This window comes from Sorex fumeus, unplaced genomic scaffold, assembly GCF_029834395.1.
Source record: "Sorex fumeus unplaced genomic scaffold, SorFum_2.1 ptg000008l, whole genome shotgun sequence".
NCBI lineage: Eukaryota > Metazoa > Chordata > Mammalia > Eulipotyphla > Soricidae > Sorex > Sorex fumeus.
In genome coordinates, this window is record NW_026606065.1 from 76,002,357 (window position 1) to 76,024,377 (window position 22,021).

Here is a 22,021-nt window from a genome sequence, read left to right on the forward strand (position 1 = left end):
TCTCAACCGCCAACTGAAATAGTCACAGTCCTTCGATTTTTAAGGAAGAGACAGTCCTGTAGCAGTACATTCCAGAGGTCTTTTCATAAAAGCCATCCTGTGTGCTCCATCTGCACGCGCAATCTGCTTGTGTATTTTCAGCCAGCTTGCATGGGCAGATTAATGCGTACAATTAGAAAGCAACCTCACAGGCATTCAATAAACTGCCTTCATTATTACACTCAGGAGAGTCCCTTTGGATGTCAATAAAAGCCTAGTTTTCTGCCTGTTAGCTAAATAATTGACAACACTAAAAATAATCAGAAGCAAATGAACAAAGTCAGAAACAAGGTGTTAAGAAAGAGTACATTAAGATTCTTCTGATGGTGCCCCAGGATACTATCGGGATCTTCTTCTCCAACATCTTGGATTCACTCTTTGCCCCAGTCCATGATTGCCCTTCTCTGCTGGGAAACACACACACATACACACACATACACACACACACACACACACACACACACACACACACGTGTGTATGCACATCTTCCCCTAGTTTGCTATTTGAGCCATATTATTACAGCATACTGAAACTAGCAAAGATGTGAAGTATTGACTAATTCAAAAGAATTTCTTATTTGTGTTTCTACTTTGCTATTTTGCATTCCTTAGTTTTTACAGCTGCAAGAGAATCTAATTTGGAGGAGGAAAAGATGGGAAAAGGCCATTAGTTTATTGAAACCTTTAAGTTATCAAAATTCAACAAATTTCCCCCCACAAACTCATTCTAAGAAAATATGATAAAGGATTGTTATGTAAAGAAATCATCTTTTCTAAGATGTCCATTTTATATTTCTAGCTAAGCCCTGTTTATTCATGCCAGAAGCTATTGGTCATTTAATTTCAAAAGTAGTAATTTAAAACAAAATACACTTGAAAAAAATCACAGAGATATTTTTTACGTTTCTCAATAGGCTTTAAAAATCAATTTTAGATACTCCTCATTTTCAGCCAACTTCTCTTTTTCCTGGTTAACAGGGACTTTCAAGATAAGCCAAAGAAAGAGTGAGAGTGAAATGTGCGTGTAATTGAATTCAGCTCCACTGATAGTGTGTGAGGTGGCTGAAGGTAGAACTTATTTTTTTCCTTTACAGAAAAGGGAGAGTCATTTCTTAGATTTAGTAAAACACAGCTCTAGAAGCTGAAAGACTATGAAAGAAAGACTGGACAAAAAAACTTCCCACCAATATCTTATCCTTTACCAGTCTAAGACTCTCCTGAGAACAGACTTCTTCAGCTTCCCAATTCTATACCTAACACCCAGCAGTATAAGCGTAACTTTCCCTTTTCCAGTGTAAAACTGGGATGTCTCGGGACAAAGACATTTGTTCTTGTGACTCTCGGCTATGAATGCTCCCGTGGCTTTCACTTAACTCGCTCGACTCCTCTAATTGGGCCTAGAAATAAACTCTCATTTTGAACCTTTGAAGGGGAGATATAAATGCCCTTAGTGTCCCCTTTTTTCTTTTTTTTTTTGGTTTTGGGGTCACATCCGGCAATGTTCATGGATTACTTGCAGTTCAGTGCTCCTCCTGACATTGCATTGGGGATGATGTGTAGAGGCTGGGGATTCAACTGGGTCAACTGCATGCGAGGCAAGTGCATTATCCCCTGATACTATCTGGCCCCCAAACCTTAATATCTTAATCTATTGTTTTCTTGCCACTTCTGTCTCTCTGTGTCTCTCTGTCTTCCTTCTTCCTTCCCTCTTTTCCTCTCATCCTCTCCCTCCCTACCTCCTCTCTGTCAGACAGTCCTTTTCTCCTGACGTTTGATCCCTCTAATTCCTTCACCTTAATGACTCCCTCAAGAGAAGAGTGAAGAAAGACAGACTGACTCTAGGATTAAATAGGGCACTGCTTGTTTTACAAAGGAGAACATTATTTATTAGCATTGAAATCTGCGCTGATCTTACCTGCCACCCATTTTTCACTTTTATTTTTTTATTTTATTTTATTTTATTTCCGTTTAGGGTCACACCTGGCGATGTACAGGGGTTACTCCTGGCTCATGCACTCAGGAATTACTCCTGGCAGTGCATGGAGGACTATATGGGATGCTGGGAATCAAACCTGGGTCAGTCATGTGCAAGGAAAATGCCCTACACGCTGTGCTATCGCCCCTGACCCCTCATTTTTATTTTATGGCCTGGGTCAAGAACCTTTCTAAGGGGAAGTGAAAAATTTTTGTTGTTATTAATAATTTTTTTCATCCTTACTTCTGAATCTTAAAGCAAGAAGGAGCTGCAGTATGATTTCAGTAGAAAGGGAAAACCACCGGTCTTTGTACTTGGAGTAGGACATACTTTTGGGAGTCACACATATGCCCAATCCAATAACCTTATAATCTTAAATTCTGAAAATGAGTAATGATGATGTAAAGAGAGAATGAAGCAGAATAATCCAAGAAGAAAATCAATTTCTAAATTTTTAGTAGAAATTTCTGGTGGGACTAAAATTTCAGTACCATCTCTGCAAAATAAAAGTTGTATGATTTCTTTCAAAAAACACTTCTCTAAAGTTTCAAATTCCAACAAAATTCAAGCACTTCCATGACATTTATATGAGATGTTAAATTCTCGCAAATGGTCTATGGCAGAGAGAGTATCCTTTCTTATTAAAAAAAAAACACACAAAGGTTTAGTTCTTTGCCCCAGGTCACAGCTGTGGGTATAGAGCTATGATTTTGAACCCAGATTTCCTTGGCCTTAATTGTTATCACATGTGGTTTTAATATAGGACTCAAAATATAGTTCATTCATTTCATTTATGTTTTTAAACCTAGTACTGATAATGTGGATACTTAAAACTAAAAGTTTCTCTTTATACCCTGTACAAAAAGAAACAAAATAAAGATAGTGTAACATTATGCTATCAGTATAACAGTAGAATTAGACACTGTCCTCCCGTCATTGATCGATTTGCTCGAGCAGGCCCAGTAATGTCTCCATTTTTTTTTTTGAGACTTGTTGTGACTGTGTTTGGCATATTGAATACGTCACGGGTAGCTTGCCGGGCTCTGCCGTGGGAAAGATACTCTTGGTAGCTTGCCGGGCTCTCTGAGAAGGGCAGAGAAATCAAACCCAGCTCAGCCAGGCTGGCTGCGTGCAAGGCAAATGCCCTACTGCTGTGCTATCAAAGTATATAAAATATGTTCTCTACCTATTCAATCAATCAATCAATCACAACCATCCTGTTATTCATTGATTGCCTTGAGCAGGCCCCAGTAACGTCTCCTTCATCCTAGCCCTGAGATTTTTTTTTAAAAAAGTGCCATATTCAAGGCTCTTTCAGAGTTAGGAGAATGAGACCCTTCATTGTTACTGGTATTTGGCATATTGGGTACGCCACAGGGAGTTTGCCAGACTCTGCCGTGTGGGCAGGTTACATTCGGTAGCCTGCCAGTTTGTCCAAAGTAGGAATGAGATAATAAGATGTTGCTTCCGGGAGCTGGGTTTTATAGTCTCTGAGTCTTGGACTATAAAACCCAGCTCCCGGAAGAGAACAGCACAGAGTCTCTCCCCGCCCCGACCAGGGCTCCGGCAGCCGAAGACCTCCAGAACCAGGCACCACCATGCTGAGACCACTCTCCGCACACATGAAGGTACTGGCAGAGGAACAAAGGCACGCGGATCCCGGGACTGAGATCTTCAAGCCTACTCTGATCAGGGCTGAGCATCCTCCACCCAGATCTTCCAAATTCCAGTAGGCGGGGGTCACACCCACCAACTGGCCCCCTGGCGCTGTGTAATCCCATCAATGGCCATCTCTACCTATTACGGGTTGTTATTCAAAAACTATAATGGAAAACAGTATATAATCACCAATTTTGAGTTTTGCCATAATTACTAAAGGATTTCTCAATATTTGCCTATGAACATACAAGTGTGTAACAGTACTTGGTTTCTAGATTATAATAGAGTCCTAATTCTTTTCAGCTGAATCTTTTCTTTTCTTTTCTTTTCTTTTATTTTTTTATTTTTAGTGAAACACCATGAGGTACAGTTGTAGATTTACAATTTTTTGTGCTTGGGTTTCGATTATACAATGATCAAATACCCATCCCTCCACCAGTGCCCATTTTCCACCACCATAGATAATATCCCTCCCACCCCCATCCCTCCCATCTCACCCTGCCTCTGTGGCAGGGCAATCCCTTGTGTTCTCTCTCTCCTTTTGAGTGTTGTGGTCTGCAAAAGAGGCTTTGAGTTGCAAACATGTTCAGTCCATAGTCTACTTTCAACACGCATCTCCCCTCCTGGGAGGATCCTCCAAACACCCTTTATTTGGTGCTCCCTTCTCTATCTGAGCTGCCCTTTCCCCTAGAATGCCTGGCTGGCCTCTGAGCTATGGAGTAATCCTTCTGGCGTTGATCTCCGCTATTCTTGGGCTGGAGTGATAGCACAGCGGTAGGGCGTTCGCCTTACAAGCGGCCAACATGGCCGACCCGAGTTCGATTCCTCTGCCCCTCTCGGAGAGCCCAGCAAGCTACCGAGAGTATTCGATATGCCAAACACAGTAACAACAAAGTCTCCAATGGAGACGTTACTGGGCCCGCTCGAGCAAATCGACGATCAACGGGAGGGCCTTTACTTTACTTTACTTTACTTATTCTTGGGTATTAATCTCATACTTTGTTTCTTTATATTCCCCAGATGAATGCAATCTTTCTATGTCTATCCCTCTCTTTCTGACTCATTTCGCTTATCAGCTGCACCTTTTCAATCACTCTTCTTCTATGTCAGTATTTTGAAAGTCAACATAATAAGAAGTACCATTTAATACTTAATTATTAAATAATTAAGCCCTTAAATTATTAGAATAGATAATTTTTCAAATTTATTATTATTATTTCTAATAAATTAACTATACAATAATTTGGCAAATATAAATGTTTCTAACTTTTGAATCTCACATAATGGCAGAGTTCAACTACATAACTAAACAGACAATGTTTCAATACCAGATTTTTCCAGAAGTTACCATGACCTAGAATTTAAAAGTAGAACAAGATTGCTATCAAGTCAGAAAGCCCTTAGACTTACTATTGTCGATGCTCTCTAAATGCCTCTTTTCTAAGGTTTTCATGAAGTCTTCTTTTCTCCTCTAGTTTGTTACTCTGAAATTGAAAATATCAAAAAAGTAGTCTGTTAGAGAAGTTTTAAGCAAGTCATAATTTTTTTAAATTTAAAGTCCAAAGGGCTGGAGCGATAGCACAGCGGTAGGGCATTTGCCTTGCACGCAGCCAGCCCGGCCAACCCAGGTTCAATTCCTCCGTCCCTCTCGGAGAGCCTGGCAAGCTACTGAGAGTATCTTGCCTGTACGGCAAAGCCTGACAAGCTACCCGTGACATATTCAATATGCCAAACACGGTAACAACAAATCTCACGATGGAGACGTTACTGGGCCCGCTCGAGCAAATCGATGAACAATGGGAGGACAGTGACAGTGACAGTGAAAGTCCAAAATCTTTTAGACATTGGAGGCACACTGCCCTCAAGAGTCCAGAGAGGGCCAGAGACAAATAGGTACAGCAAATAGGTTGCTTGTCTTGCACATGGCCAACCCACGTTTGATGCACAGTACCCTACATAGTTTCTGGAGTCTGCTAGTAGTGATCCCTGAGTGCCAAACAAGGAGAAAGCCCTGAGCAATACTGGGTGTGGCTCACAAAAATAAAAGATTCCAAAATGATACCCTACTAGCATTCCAAGAAAATACCTGGGGCTGGAGTGATAGCACAGTAGGTAGGGCCTTGCACACAGTCAGCCCGGGTTTGATTCCCAGCATCCCATATGGTCCCCTGAGTACTGCCAGAAGTAACCCCTGTGCATCAGCGGGTGTGACCCAAAACCAAAGAAGAGAAGGAGGAGGAGGAGGAGGAGGAGGAGGAGGAGGAGGAGGAGGAGGAGGAGGAAGAGGAAAAGGAGGAGGAGGAGGAGGAGGAGGAGGAGGAGGAGGAGGAGAAACCCCTCTTCCCTCTATATCCTCTATAAAGAATTATAGAATGAGCCCTAGATCCACCACCACTAATTTAGTGACTTTGACAATGGCCACTACATTGAAATTTAAGGACCCCAAGTTCTTGCCATGGTTCCCTTCTCCCAACTGATTAGTATTATCATAGAATATTCCACATTTTTATTCTTTAGTTCAAGTGGTAGCAACATGCGTCTGTGTGTGTGTGTGTGTATATGAGTGTGCATGAGTGTGCATATTATACAGGAGTGGGGACCTCCAGTGATACTTGCCCAGTAATATGGGTTTATCTAGTACAGCAAACTCAAACAGGAGATACAATGTTTCTGAGGCCCAGATACATGAATACAGCCCACAATATGAGTATATTCAGCTTAGTTTTTGTTTGAAGGTGAGGAGGAGTTGGACCACACCTAGCTACACTCAGGGCTTACTCTTGGCTCTGTTCTCAGAGATCATTCCTGGGAGTGTCTGGGCAATTATATACAGTGTTAAGCCTGGGGCAGCCTCATGTATAGCAAGTGTCTTACCTACTGTACTGTCTCTCCAGCCCTCACAATATGTATAGCTAAAGAACTTTTTTCAACATTCTTTGAGGGAATCAAAATTTTCACACCAAGTATGTTCAATGAAAATGATAACACATGGTTAAACATCACATAAAAATTTACATATACACTCACATTCCACTTCACTTTGGAAAAGATTTTCAATAAGCCAACTCAACTCTCCTCTGATTCAGAATCAAATACTTAAATCTATTGAGAGACTCAACAGTAAATGTCATTTTTAAAAGCTATACACTTGAATACAAATAGTTTTCTTTTTTTTAATTAGTTGTTTAAAGAGTCGAGAGACAAAAGATTCGTATTAAATATCACTGTCACCATGGCTCTGGCACATTCTACTCCAACTAAAATAAAAACCAGGAACATTTGCTTTTTGCTTGCTATGATATAACTGTCATTAACAAAGAAATAAAAAAAACCCTTTATCGCTATGAAAAACAAGTAAAATTCTTAGACAACAGATTTGTGAAGAATTGAAATAATTTCTACACCATAGAAGATAACTAGTTTCAAGTGACTCCAAGGAGACAGCAAACAACTGGATTTGCTTTAATAAAAAAGACTTGGAAAAGACCTCGGAGAAGGAAATAATGGAAATCACTTCCAAACTCTGACATAAACTTGGCTTCATCTTTGAAAGAGGGAGCAATTTTTCATATCATTCATATGCATGAAAGTCTTCATTCACACTTTACTTAACAGTTTTATTTTGAAAGGTAAAATGGTGGATTTAACCTTTAGGATAAACAAGAAAAGTAACTATAGTAAAAGAAAACTAATTTTAGTACAAATCAAATGTGTTATTGATGAAGCACAGTTCTAGGAAACAAATATAGTATATAAATCAATAACTTAGAAAAAACTAACAAGATCTCAACCTGGAAAAAAATACTGATGCATAACATGATTTCCATACATCTCTGTGAAAAAATAATAAAAAAGTAATAAACAGCAAACAAGCAGTAATTACTGAAAGCACTGCTTAAGCCAGTATTTAGAAAGCTCATTTGACAGCAGTGAGAAAAACCACATAGGCATCTAGAGATAATGGCTGTGATCCTTTAGCAAGGTCAGAATTGGAAGACCAGTTTTATTGCCTTGAGTAAGATTATCACTGAATTCAACTAACAACAATAAGAGCATAACAGTTAAATTCTGTCCAAAGGTTTATTTATCTCTCAAAATCTGATGGGGAAGTATTTTACAAAACACCCAAGTTATCACACAAGTTGGTATTCGTTACTTACTTGTAACAACAGTTACCTGTTTAATACACTAAACATTCAAAGATATGGATTTAATTAAAATTAAAAATGAAAATATTTGGACTTAATCAGACTGTTTGTTTCCTGTTAACATGATCTTAAGTGATCGCTGAGGTGTATGTTCATTTGTAGACTCAAGTGCAGAACATAAAATAACAAGAACATGAAAAGCAGGAGAAAGAATTATAGAATAAGCCCTAGATAAAGGTAAAGGTAAAGGCCCTCCCGTTGATCGTCGATTTGCTCGAGCGGGCCCAGTAACGTCTCCATTGGAGACTTTGTTGTTACTGTGTATGGCATATCGAATACTCTCTCTCAGTAGCTTGCTGGGCTCTCCGAGAAGGGCGGAGGAATCGAACTCGGGTCGGCCATGTTGGCCGCGTGCAAGGCAAATGCCCTACCCGCTGTGCTATCGCTCCAAGCCCTAGATAACTACCTAATAACCACCACTAACTTAGTGACTTTTACAAGTATTTAATATCACTTAATCTTATTTTTCAACAAACCTATTATATGCTTGATGCTATGTTGATGCTGGGAATACAAATTAAACAGAAAGTTTGGGAGGCTTGCTGGGAGGATAGATAAGTTAACAGTGATGGCAGTGTGACTCAAGTGCTAGAACACTTGCCTATTGCATGTCAGGACCTGAGTTCAATCCCTGACACCACTAGGCCTCCTGGCATGGCTGGGTATGGCTCTGAAAGGCACCCAAGCACCTTTGTGAATGATCCCCAGACAACAATAAAAATAGATGAACACACCTTGCTGTGTTCAGGGCTTCCTCCTGGCTCTCTGCCCAAGGATTACTCCTGGTAGTGCTCTGGGAGCCATACATGATGCCAAGAATAGAACCCAGATCAGCTGCATGCAAGGTAAGTGTCCTACCCACTTGTACTATCTCTCTGACTCAAAAATAGCACTGTAGCACTGTCCTCCCATTGTTCATCAATTTGCTCGAGAGGGCACCAGTAACATCTCACAACAAATTGTGAGACTTGTTGTTACTGTTTTTGGCATATTGAATACATCACGGGGAGCTTGGCAGGCTTTACAGTGTGGGCGGGATACTCTCAGTAGCTTACTGGGCTCTCCGAGAGGGGTAGAGGAATCGAACCTGGGTGGGCCATGTCAGCCACGTGCAAGCCCGTGTGCAAGGCTGTGTGCAAGGTAAACGCCTTACCCGCTGTGCTATCAGTCCAGCCCTGACTCAAAAATAAACAATAAAATATATTATAGGAGGTAGAGGTTCGCAAATGATGTAAAATAAACATTGAGAAAAGAACAGAAGTGGGCAGTTGAGAAGTGCTCTCAACAGTTTCATCTTTATCCAGTGCTTCTCCGTGTAGAGCCCAGTCTAGGAAAAGTGATGAAAAGTTAAGCAACACTCAGAATGTTCTTTCTGACTTCAAGTTCACAGCTGAATATTCTCATTTTTATGCAGAGTGGTCTCATAGCTTTTTCAGAGTCCCCAAGTGATGGGCACCCAAATAAATAAAAGAATGAGAACCGCAGGCCTAATGAGAGAGAAGATTTTTTAAATTTATTTTTAATTCTAACCACCATAAGGTACAGTTACAGACTTACAAACTTTCGTGCTTGCGTTTCAGTCATACAGTGGTTGAGTACCCATCCCTCCACCAGTGCCCATTCTCCACCACCAATGATCCTAGTGTCTGAGGGAGAACAATTTTAGTATAACCTTAAACAAGCAGGACTTTTCCAGGAGATGGGAGTTATGAACATTACAGGAATTTTCCTCTGCCTAGGGAAGAGCAAGCAGAGGGTACTGAAAAAGATGGAAGTAAAGTCAGCATTCAGCAATGAATATTGTCATTTTTATGCAGAGTGGTCTCATAACCTTCTCAGAGTCTCCAAGAGACGAGCACCCAAATAAAAGAAAGAGCTTGTTTTCAAGGGACAAGCTTCAGTGCAACTGACATGGCTTCCTCTAGAAGGTACCATCTATCACCAACCCATCCCCACAGAACTAACTGCCTGGATGGAGAATCTGTTTCTAGTTCGCACAAAGGCAGTGATGGGCAGGTGGAGGGAGGCCCTAATTAGGAAAAGGATATCCCTGTATCTTACAATATTTTCAAATACGGGAGGCAAAAAAGAATAAGTCAGTTCAGGGACCACTAAGAAACTCGTGGATAAACTGAAAAGTGTGTGTTGTCAAATCAGTAGAAGAATTTAAGCTTGAGAAAGAGAAAGATTATGATTAGATAAGAATCTAAGTGTTAAGTAAAGAAATTTGGACTTCACTGGAGGCCATGATGAGCCATTATGTTCTCTGAAGCAGCATGAAAGCAATGTGGAGGGTGACATGCAAAAGGCACCACAGATAAGAACGCCAATGGAGTAGTTCTCACAGTAATTTAGACATCAATTGTGAGTTCCAACTGGGGCAGAAAGAACAAAGAGGAAAGGAAAAACCAAAAAAATGTAAGAGACATAAATGTTAAGAGAAAACTAAATGGGGCTGGAGAAATAGTCTAAGGGTGAAGGTGCTAACTTCACAAGCAGCAGAGATGGTTTGATTCCCAGCACTGTATGTTTACCAGAAGCAACCCCCAAGCATAGAGCCAGAAGTAGCTCCCAGCACCACAAGATGTGGTACAATCTCCCACCCCTGATTTAGGGCTATAAGCAGTGATATTTAACCATCATCTCTGGTAGAGAGGAGGGAAGGTTGATTTGTGGAAATTACTGATTTCCAGGGTGAAAATACTTCTACCATGATCCATTTCAATTCATTAACACAAACTCTTGAAAATTTTACAACCCATTTCCTACAATCCACAAGAAACATAAAGATGCTGTAGAACACCACAGGAAAAATATAGAGCATTCATATACTCTAGTACGGAGTATTAGAGCATCCCAAGGCCCAGTCCAAATTTCTCCTTCCCCATGGTATCAACTGTTTCTGGACGCCATCAGTATGACCTGCTACTAAAGAGCTGGCTGCCTCTCATACCTTGATCCAAGAACAAACGGTGGCCAAGAAGAGTCCAAAGAAATGGACAGTGGCTTAGAGCACAAATCTTGCTCATTTGAAAAAATGCTATGTGCCCCTTGGCATGTAGGCATATAAAATAGTCATACAAATAAAATAGTTACTGAGAAAAAAGCATGAATAAAGTATTATTTTAAAGTTACACAATTCCACATTGGGTCACTGCCCAGTTTCAGAAGCTAGGTCTAAAAGTACCTGCCTTGCAAGCATCTGGGCAGGAGTTTGAATCCCTGGTGCTCCACATGCTTGCAGCTCTGCTATTTGAGGCAGTGTGGCTGCTTGCGAACCAAGCTATTTCCAGATGTACTTGGCTAGAAATATATAGGCACTACAATGGGGGTGTGATTCCCAACAAACACATGTGTGAGCACTGCAAATTTCCCCATGAGCACCACAAACATAACTGTACTTCAACTGAGCATGTGACAACTGGTGAGCACATGTGCTAGCACCACAACACCAGGAGTGCACACCATGGTGAGCACCATCGTCAAGTGTGTGAGAACTGTAACCTAATGTCTGACCCTCAGCAGCACCGCTAAATGCATGAGCATCACTGTCAGGCATGTGTGTGACACCACCACCCTCAGTTCCCCACCCAGTGACAATGAGGAAAATGATAATGAAAGAGAAGAGGGTGGCAATAAAGAAAAGAGTAATGCTGGAAGAAAATGCCTTTCGCTCCTGCCTTGGTTTTTCACACACAGAGGTGGTGTGTCATCAGAATGAGGGCCAGTGTCCCCTGTCAAACCCTCCCAGGAGAGGGAAAATGGAAAAGCCAGGGGAGATTAAGACCTGAAGCCAAGAAGAGGCTCTTTGTGCAACAAGCTTGGATTCTACTTGGCTAAGAGGGCTTGGACATCAGCCATTTGCCTGGGGAGGAGGGCGGTATTTTGCAAGCTAGTGTCCATGTGTGTGTTTTGCTGTGCATTTTAAAGAATAAGTGCTCCATAAGCACAACCATTATCGTTTCTCACAGCCATTTTCACACTGGCAATGTGAAGTATGCCATTTCTAGATGGCTAATGTCCATTTTTCTTTTTTTCTGACACAAGTTACTAAACAGACTCACATTTAATATGAAAAGCCACAGATCTATGTATGACAGAAAGAAGTAGGGCTTGGTGGCAGCACAGGCCAATTAACCAGAGAAATCAAATCTTCAGAGGGGCCTACGGCAGAGGGGGTTCTCTAAGCTAGTTTATATTTATGCACCCCAATTTTGTATGTTTGTTTGTTTTGAGGCCACACTCCATGGTACACAGGGATTACTCCTGGGTCGACACTCAGAAATTACTCCCGGTGGTACTGGGGAACATATAGGAAGTAAGGGATTGAACCCAGATCAGCTGCATGCAAGGCAAGTGCCCTACTCACTGTACTATCTCTCCAGCCTCCCATATAAAATGTTTATGTGTACCAGAAACCCCTGGGAAGCTTGTTAAACTCAGGACTCTGGTTGAGAAGATTTAAGAGGAACTCAGGATTCTAACTAATGATGCCATACTGCTAACTTAAGGACCACATTCTATTAGTTTGTCTATGAGCCCCATCTGGCAGTGCTCAGAGGCTACTACCAGTAGTGGTTTGAGGATAATTTGGTGCCAGAATCCAACCCAGGACTCCTGAATACAAGAACACTTAGCCCATGGAACTGTCTCCTGCTCTACCGACTATATTTCAAATGGGAAGGATGTTCATGTGAACTCAGCTTTCATGTCATCTCCCACTTTTAGGCAAATTTATACCCATAATCATTGCAGTTATCACATTAGAAAAGCAAAGCCAATTAATATTTCTGTGGTTAATGACCGCTATATATCTAATGCTACAGCATAATTTGAAAAAGAAAAATAAATGCTGTCTTTACTCAATGTTATAGAAAACTGTTTCAACCATAAGTATTTCTAGATAGTACACTTTATCTGATCCGTAAAGAAGTGAGCTATAAATGACCCACAAGTCAGTTAATTATGGTTATTAAATGACAACTAATAAATGACTGTTAAGATAAGATATTATAATGCAATAATTCTGGGTGATTGCGTGTTACTTTGTCTAGTTCCACCTGCAGGTAGACTATGCCTTGTAAAGGGAACATCTGCTCTATAATCACAAGACCAAAGTGTAAACTTACCTTTGAAAGAGAAAATTGGGAGGTGAGAGGAGTCAGATTAAAACAAAAAAGTAGGTGGGGATGGACAGAGACAGAAGGGAAAGACAAGTTAAAAAGTTACTGTAATAAAAATCTTTTCAACAAATATGTAAAAGCTGATCAACTGGAAATGGATTAATGAATCAAATTTCATAAGAACAGCTCCCATACTTTCATTTTTACTCTAGCATTTCATTACAGTCCTTTTGTATAAAAGTAATCTAACCTCTTTCCCTTGAGCATATACCTCTTTAGTATACTTATGTATGTGTATATAAGGCCTTGGAAGAAAAATAAAGAAAATTTGAAGAGGAATTCTAGGCATTTTACAAGGATAGTTCAGAGAAGGGTAAGGGTTTGCCCATGATCATACACCACAACAGGAAACTTTCCAAGAAAATGAATATACTCTTTAGACAAAGAGCAATTCAGGGAAAGGAAGGAAACTATTTCTATGTCCCAAAAGCCTTCTGCTTTGGGAATCATTTATTCTAATTGGAAATATGGGCTGGAGGGATAGTACAGCGGGTAGGGCATTTGCCTTGCACATGGCCAACACGGTTGACCCAAGTTAGATTCCTCTACCCCTCCTGGCAAGCTACCGAGAGTATTGCGCCCACATGGCAAAGCCTGGCAAGCTACTTGTGACATATTTGATATGCCGAACACCATAACAAGTCTCACAATGTTACTTGGTCTGCTCAAGCAAATCAATGAACAACGGGAGGACAGTGACAGTGACATTTCATATTTAACATCCTCATTTAAATCTTGTGATTTTTGAGAATCCCTTTTTGCAGAGATTTCTCCAGACCCTAGTTGTCTAAAATTTTAGAATTCTAGGAGCACATGGCCACGAGAGCTATCTTATGCGATTCATAACAAGTGACACAAAATAAATTATCTAGCATCTGTCTCTTTGGCAGGTTTGAGTGGTGGTAGGAAAATAATGGTGGTGGGAAGGTGTAATGGTGGTGGGACTGGTGTCAAAATACTGAATTTAATCCATTATTGTGAACAACTTTATGAAAATAAATTTTAAATTTTTTAAAAAACAGAAGCAGGGAGGAAAGAAACAACATGTGTAAGAACTGTGTTTCTGGGTCTGGTGTGATAGCACAGTGGGTAGAGTATTTGCCTTGCACATGGTCAACCAGAGTTTGATTCCCAGCATCCCATATAGTCCCCCAAGCACTGCCAGGAGTCATTCCTGAGTGCATGAGCCAGGAGTAACCCCTGTGCATTGCCGGTGTGACTCAAAAAGAAAAAAAGAAAAAAAAAGAACTGTGTTTCTGGGATGAAAGACCATACCACGAATAGAGCATTTGCCTTGCATGAGGCTGAACTAGAGTGAATCCTGAGCACAGACGGGTATGACCCCAAAATCAAAAGAAACAAACAGAAATGATTCTGTGTTCCCATGATGGCTACCTATAGGAGGTGTTCTTTGTATCTTGTGATGAGCGCCACTAGTCAGGCCATCCCCAACTCCCCATGCTGGAAGTTTCTACATGGAAGACTCTGTGGTGAATAGCAGAAGCAAGGGGACATGATGGTACAGCCACACATGCATTTTCCCCTTCTCTCACAGAAAACCATTTTAAAGATATTTTGATTTCCAAGACCCCCAAAATGAGTATCAAAACTAAATACATCACTCTGCGTCCCACAGTGATGGTTCAGAGGGAGAGCAATTGTCTTGAGCCCAGTTTGACCCCTGGGATCACAATAATTATGGACTTCCTGCACCACAACAAAGTATGCAGATGCAGCAGCACCACCAAATAAGTTCATAAATCAGTACTCTGAGAGGCTGGAGCAATAGAACAGTGGATAGGGCATTTGCCTTGCATGCAGCCAACTTGGATTCGATTCCCAGCATTCCATATGGTCCCCTGAGCACCTCCAGGAGTAATTCCTGAGTGCAGAACCAGGAGTAACCCCTGTGCATTGCTGAGTATGACCCAAAAAGAAAAAAAGAAAAAAAATAGCACTCTGAGATTTGTGATAGAACACATCATTAGCTGGTAAAGCAAACTCATACCTCAACTTTCATTTGTCATAAATGTTTATCTACTTCCCCCATTTGCCACCAAGTTCAATACACTGTAGCACTGTTCATTGATTTACTCAAGCGGACACCAGTACCATCTCCATTGTAAGACTTGTTACTGGTTTTGACATATCAAATAAGCCACGAGGAGCTTGCCAGGCTCTGCTGTGTGGGCAGGATATTCTCGGTAGCTTGTCAGGCTCTCTAAGAGGGAGGAAGGAATCAAACCCGGGTAGGCTGCATGCATGGCAAACGCCCTGCCCTGCCCACTGTTCTATTGCTCCAGCCCACCAAGTTTAATAGTTGCACAAAAATATGGTGCTGCCCCACTCCTTTCCCCTCTTGTCAAAAATGCATCTGTTTTGATAAATGGTCCCAGAGGCAAGACAGAGCAGTGATAAGAACTCTCTTCAGAAAATACAAATGGCCAAAAGACACATGAAAAAATGCTCCACTTACGCTAGTCATCAGGGAGATGCAAATCAAAACAACAACGAGATATCATCTCACACCACAGCGACTGGCACACATTCAAAAGAACACAAGCAACCAGTGCTGGTGTGGATGTGGGAGAAAAGGGACACTCTTCCACTATTGGTAGAAATGCCCACTAGTCCAGCCTTTCTGGAAAACAATATGGACAGTCCCTCAAAAACGACTCTGCAATACCACTACTCGAAATATATCCCTAGGATGCAAAAAAGCACAGTAGAAATGACATCTGTACCTATATGTTCATTGCAGCACTGTTCACAATAGCCAAAATCTGGAAATAACCCAAGTGCTCTAGAACAGATGATTGGTTAAAGAAACTTTGGCACATCTACGCAATGGAATACTATGCAGCTGTCAGGAGAGATGAAGTCGTGAACTTTGCTTATAAATGGATAGACATGGAGAGTATCATGCTAAGTGAAATGAGTCAGAAAGAGAGGGATAGACATAGAAGGACTGCACTCATTTGTGGAGTATAAAACAACATAACATGAGGCTGAAACCTAAGGAAAAGTAGATACACGGGGCAGATATATTGCTCCATAGCTGGAAGCCTGATTCATGAGCACAGGGAAGAAGGCAGCTGGAATAGAAAAGGGATCACTAAGAAAAAGATGGCTGGAGAAATTGGTCGGGATAGGAAATGTGTGCAGAAAGTAGATAAGGGACCAAACATGATAACCTCTCAGTATCTGTATTGCAAACCATAATACCCAAAAGTGGAGAGAGATTATGGGGAATCATATCTGCCATGGAGGCAGGGGGAGGATGGGTAAGGGAGGGTATACTGGGGATATTGGTGGTGAGGAATGTGCACTGGTGGAGGGATGGTTGTTTGATCATTGTGTGATCGTAACCCAAACATGAAAGTTTGTAACTATCTTATGGTGATTCAATAAAATTTAAAAAAAAAAACTCTCTTCAGAGCCAGAGAGGTGGTAAGGAGCTTGTCTTTCAGGCAGCCAAGTTTGTGAGTCCCTGAGATAGGTACTTGCTATCTCTGCACAAGTTTGCTCATTCGCAAAGGTGAGTAATCAGAGTGATATATACTTCAGAAGGTTATTGTGAGGATTCCGCCAGCTCCTTGGTGGGCTATGTCTAGACGAGAACCAGGCACATGGGCACACAGTGAGCTCTCAGTAAATGTTAATCACTCTCTCCATCATCATACCTTCTCTCTCTGAATTGCCTTCATCTTTTGGATTTCAGCTTCTTCCGCTTCCTTTCTGATTCTGATGGATTCCTCTCTTTTCAGCTAAATTGTATTACAAAAGATTAAAAGACAAAAATTACTACTTTTCAGTCTGAATCTCTGGAACATAAAATTCTGATAAAACGCAAAAGCTGATGTTGTTTGTGCTCAGTCTCACTATGATTAAAGACTGGTACAGGGTATGGTCAGGCTACAAAATTTCTTTTTGTATTTCTTCCTTGATGTCTGTCTCATCTACTGTTGCTACCCCTGACTGTGAGGGAGAAAAGAACACATAATTTTTTTAATTATACAAATATCCGTTTATTTTAAAATTCACAGGGGTTTCTTCTATTTCCCACTAACTACTTGCACAAAATATATCCATGGTCTTGAAACTAAAATTTTTAATAGAATTATCTTAACTTAAGCCAGAACAACATAATTCCTTACTCAAGAATACAACCAACCAATATACAATTTGGGTAAGAAATAGCTATCTCTTCACTTCTCACTTCTTGATCTATATGCGTTTAGAAGTTTCTATTTGCAAATGGCTTAAAGCTCTTATGGTTTTGGTAGAATTGCTGTATTATTTCATGGTTATGTGCAAGTGTTGGTGCTCTACTTCCTTGCCAAAATTAAATGAGAAGAGAGGGACTCTGACCTTCTGTTGGTATTTAGACTGCATCAGTTGTAGCTGTTGTTTCTGCCTGACTTCAGCTTCTGATTGGCTTCCACCTCAAGAAAAAAGCATCAACAGGAGTATTAAACTAAAATGTCAGCCATCAAAGACTAATTAATACATGATACATCTACACCCAGCATTTCCTTAACATTTTCATGCTTCTAGTATTATGAAAATAACCAGTTGTCTTAATAAAACACTAAGAAGGAGAATTTCTTAAAGGAGAAACAGACCTGGACATAAAGATGAAATCATATTCCTAAGAGAAGATATAAATTTTATATAAATTTTCTGTCATGTAGGTATGTAAGTTTTTAATTAGATTAAATGATACATGGGTGTACATGCTGAATAATAAGAAATTGTGCTTGTATTGGAAATTCTTGAACATTAGTCTAGCTTGAGTGTGATCACTCTTTACCTTAGTAAAGATGATGATCAAGGGGGATGGAGAGATAGTGTAGGGGGTTAAGACACTTGCCTTGCACACACGCAGCCCCCTTTGGTCCAGTGAGATGGGACTGGACCCTGAACAGCACTGAGAGTGGCCCCAAAACGAAGTGGAAAAAAAAGATCACCAACCCAACTTCAGTTGTTTTTATTCTTTTGACTCTATGGCTTATATGCAAGTAGCAAAATTCAGTTGTTAGCTCCATTTTTCAAAAGTGCAATGGGGATATTCTAGCTAGTAATTTTCAATCCATACTATTTCATGTTCTTCCCTTATATATTCAAAACAAAAATATGGATGACAGATTTTTTACATCTCTCTAAAATCTAAAATATTGAGGGCCAGAAATCTTTGCAGCTTGACAATCACTTAAGAATTGCTATTTAGGGATTTCTCAGTGTTTATGTAAGTCAGTTGTGAGTATTATAAAGATGCCTTTGAAATAATTCTCTGGTGCTTTGGTCACTTAAAGTGCCAGTTTACTGAAAGATATGCTCTAACAGAAGACACATTAAAGCAATTCGCATTCACTATAGTTTTAATAATTGTACTGATAAAGATGCCATGGAGACATTTCTTTCAAGTCTCAAAAGATCTATCAGGCCTGTTTAATTTGGATCTTCCAGTCTGCTGCAGGAGATGGGGAATGGAAAAGAAGCAGGACTATTGAATCACTTATTTAATCCTTCAGTCTCTTCAAAAATCATTCCACTATTTTGAGGGAATAAGAAATTGGGTAACAGAGTTGGCGGGGGTGTCAGGTGAACTGAGAACCCATCCAAACATGGCCAAGGTAGCCAAAAACATCCACATTCCAATTGCTGCCATGGACTCCACAGGCTCAAGAGAGCCTCATTTAGAAATGAAAAACTCAGGTATGTGGGTTTCATGACTGAAATCTCCAGGCCTTCATGAAGTTGTAGATGGGCCACCTTCCCCCATCTCTCTGTTCTTCTGGGAGCCTGGCAGTCAAGCCCATGAACTGCTTCTGGGGCCAAATAAGCTCATTAACCGGCCATGATCCAAAGACTCCTATATAAACCTCAAAAGAGACAAACAAGTTTGCAGAGGTGCTTCCAGTCCCATGTCACAATGTCACAATCCAGTTAAAATTTATCTCCAGGGGCCAGAACAATAGTACATGAGGTTGACCTGAGTTCGATACTCAGCATCCCATGTGGTCCCCAAGTACTGCCAGGAGTGACTCTGGAGTATAGAGCCAGGAGTAACCCCTGAGCATTGCCAGGTGTGATTCAAAAATAAAAAAGAAAATAAAATTTAAAAAAATAAAATGAGCAATTAAAAAAGATTAACTCCAGCTGTAGTACCCATTCAAAACTTTTGTATTCCTGGAGTACACAGCCACACAACATCTCAAGCTCTACACTTTTGTGATCATTTTTACCTAATAATTTATAACAAAAAATATAAAATAAATTATTCAGGAACTTCTATGGGGTCAGGCTTGAAGGGTGGTTGGGAAATTTGGAAATAATGGTGGTGGGAAGGTGCAAATGTGATGAAATTGGTGTTGGAATATTGAATGTAACAAGTCATAATAAACAACTTCATTAAAAAATAAAATTTAAATAAAAGAAATTGGAGAAGTGTTAAGAATTAGAAGAAATGGAGAAAGCTGTCCAAGTATTTGTAGATTTTATCAGAAATCATCTCATAGAACTCAATTCATCTCATAGAATAAGATCTAGAATTTTCTTTTCAAACCCCCTATCCTCTTCTAACACAAAAATCCTGGATCATTACTAAATTATATATCAAAGTGACAATGAGACTCCTACTCAGTTTTTAAACTGGTCCCAACATAATAGGTACCAACTACTCCAGATTACAAATCTAGTCTGTCAGACCCCTATACACAATGTGCCACTGGGTAACTGAAAACCTGTTTGGAGAATCTTTAAGATGTCTCTGTAAATTTCATTTGGAAGAGTTCAGTAGGAGGCAGTCTGGGGGTGGATGCAAGGGACTATGTGTCTTTTTATTTTATTAGTGAAACACCATGAGGTACAGTTGTAGATTTACAATTTTTGTGCTTGGGTTTGATTATACAATGATCAGATACCCATCCCTCCACCAGTGCCCATTTTCCACCACCATGGATAATATCCCCCCCACCCCCATCCCCCCATCCCCCCCTGCCTCTGTGGCAGGGCAATCCCCTGTGTTCTCTCTCTCCTTTTGGGTGTTGTGGTCTGCAAAAGAGGCATTGAGTGGCAAACATTGTTCAGTCCATAGTCTACTTTCGACATGCATCTCCCCTCCTGGGAGGATCCTCCAAACATCCTTTATTTGGTGCTCCCTTCTCTATCTGAGCTGCCCTTCCCTCTAGAATGCCTGGCTGGCCACTAAGCTATGGAGTAATCCTCCTGGTGCTGTTCTCAGCTATTCTTGGGTATTAATCTCATATTTTGTTACTTTATATCCCCCAGATGAATGCAATCTTTCTATGTCTATCCCTCTCTTTCTGACTCATTTCGCTTAGCATGATACTTTCCATGTTGTACCACTTGTATGTAAATTTCATGACTTCATCTTTTCTAACAGCTACATAGTACTCCATTGTGTAGATGTACCAAAGTTTCTTCAACCAGTCATCTGTTCTTGGGCATTCAGGTTTCTTCCAGTTTCTGGCTATTGTAAAGAGTGCTGCAATGAACAAACAAGTGCAGATGTCACTTCGACTATACATTTTTGCCTCTCTGGATATATTCCCAGGAGTGGTATTGCTGGGTCAAATGGGAGCTCAATTTCTAATTTTTTGAGAATCGTCCATACTGTTTTCCAGAAGGGCTGAACCAGTGGACATTCCCACCAACAGTGAAGGAGTGTCCCTTTCTCGCCACATCCATGCCAGCATCGGTTGCTTTTGTTCTTTTGAATGTGGGCCAGTCTCTGAGGTGTGAGATGGTATCTCATTGTGGTTTTGATCTGCATCTCCCTGATGATTAATGATGTAGAGCATTTTCTCAGGTGCTTTTTTGCCATTCGGATTTCTTCTTTGAGAAAGTTTCTGTTCATTTCATTGCCGCATTTTTGGATGGGGTTGGATGTTTTCTTTTTGTGGAGTTTAACCAGTATTTTGTATATCCTGGATATCAACCCCTTGTCAGATGTGTATTCGGCGAATATCCTTTCCCATTCTGTAGACTGTCTTTGTATTTTGGTCACTGTTTCTTTGGAGGTGCAGAAGCTTCTTAGTTTAAGATGGGACCATGTGTCTTAATTAACCCATGCCTAGGAAAGCCAGCTCTTATAAGCTGTTCCCAACCGACTACTAGGATCTTCAAGCAGAGGTAACCAAGACAAAGGGTCTTTTTTTCCAGTGAGTTCACAAGAAGGAAAAACACAGAAGTGTGTCCTGTACCCTCAGTGTGGATTGTTATGAAAGCAAATGCCAATCTAGAGTTCTTTTAAAGTTACTTCCCATGCAGGCAAAAGGAACTGGCCCAGAGAAACAATAGAGCAAAGATTGTCAGTGAAACCCTGAGCTGCCAGTAGGAAAACATATCATCTCAATCAGGAAAATTCAGGAGTAAGAGGTATGGCAGGAAGAAGACACTCAAGAATTCAAGGAACCCTCAGGAGGGGGCAGAGAGGGCAGTGTTCAAGAATCTATAAGATTTGAAGAATCTGGGATCACAGTACTTCCTACTCTATTTGACCTTCTCCCTTTGACCCAGAGGGAGTCAGAATCTCAATAGAGAAAGATTCAATCCTGCTTCATTTCCTCTGTTAGCTCACTACCTGGACTAGAACAGGGGAGAATCTAAATCTCCATTAGTAACAGAGTTTAACCAATACAAGGACTGAACATTAACTATGGAAAATGACTCTATTTTATGGATAGAATTAGCTGGACGACGTTATCATTTGAGAATGATCTAAAAGATACAGTTTTATTCCCAGAATATAAGAAAAATACACAGTTCTGATTTAAGGGAGTAGTTAGGGAGGGCAAAGCCATTTCCTGGCTATGCCACTTGCAAATCTGGCTTATTCTGACACGATCACTGAAATGCCTAACATTAACGCCTCTCCTGAAATACAGTGGTATGACGATAATAATGCTATTAGTTTCACCAAATGCTTTCTA

At 40.5% G+C, this 22,021-nt stretch overlaps 1 protein-coding gene across 1 annotated transcript in view; it reads right to left on the reverse strand.

The window, feature by feature from the left end:
* The window catches only part of EPSTI1 (epithelial stromal interaction 1), a 114,870-nt gene that overhangs the window by 67,114 nt on the left and 25,735 nt on the right, over positions 1-22,021 (reverse strand). The window contains exons 4-6 of the mRNA XM_056109872.1: positions 17,436-17,509; positions 16,748-16,831; positions 5,084-5,157 (exon numbers count right to left, since the gene is read on the reverse strand). Coding sequence (XP_055965847.1) covers positions 5,084-5,157; positions 16,748-16,831; positions 17,436-17,509 — 232 coding nt within the window. The remainder of the gene's footprint in view (positions 1-5,083; positions 5,158-16,747; positions 16,832-17,435; positions 17,510-22,021) is intronic.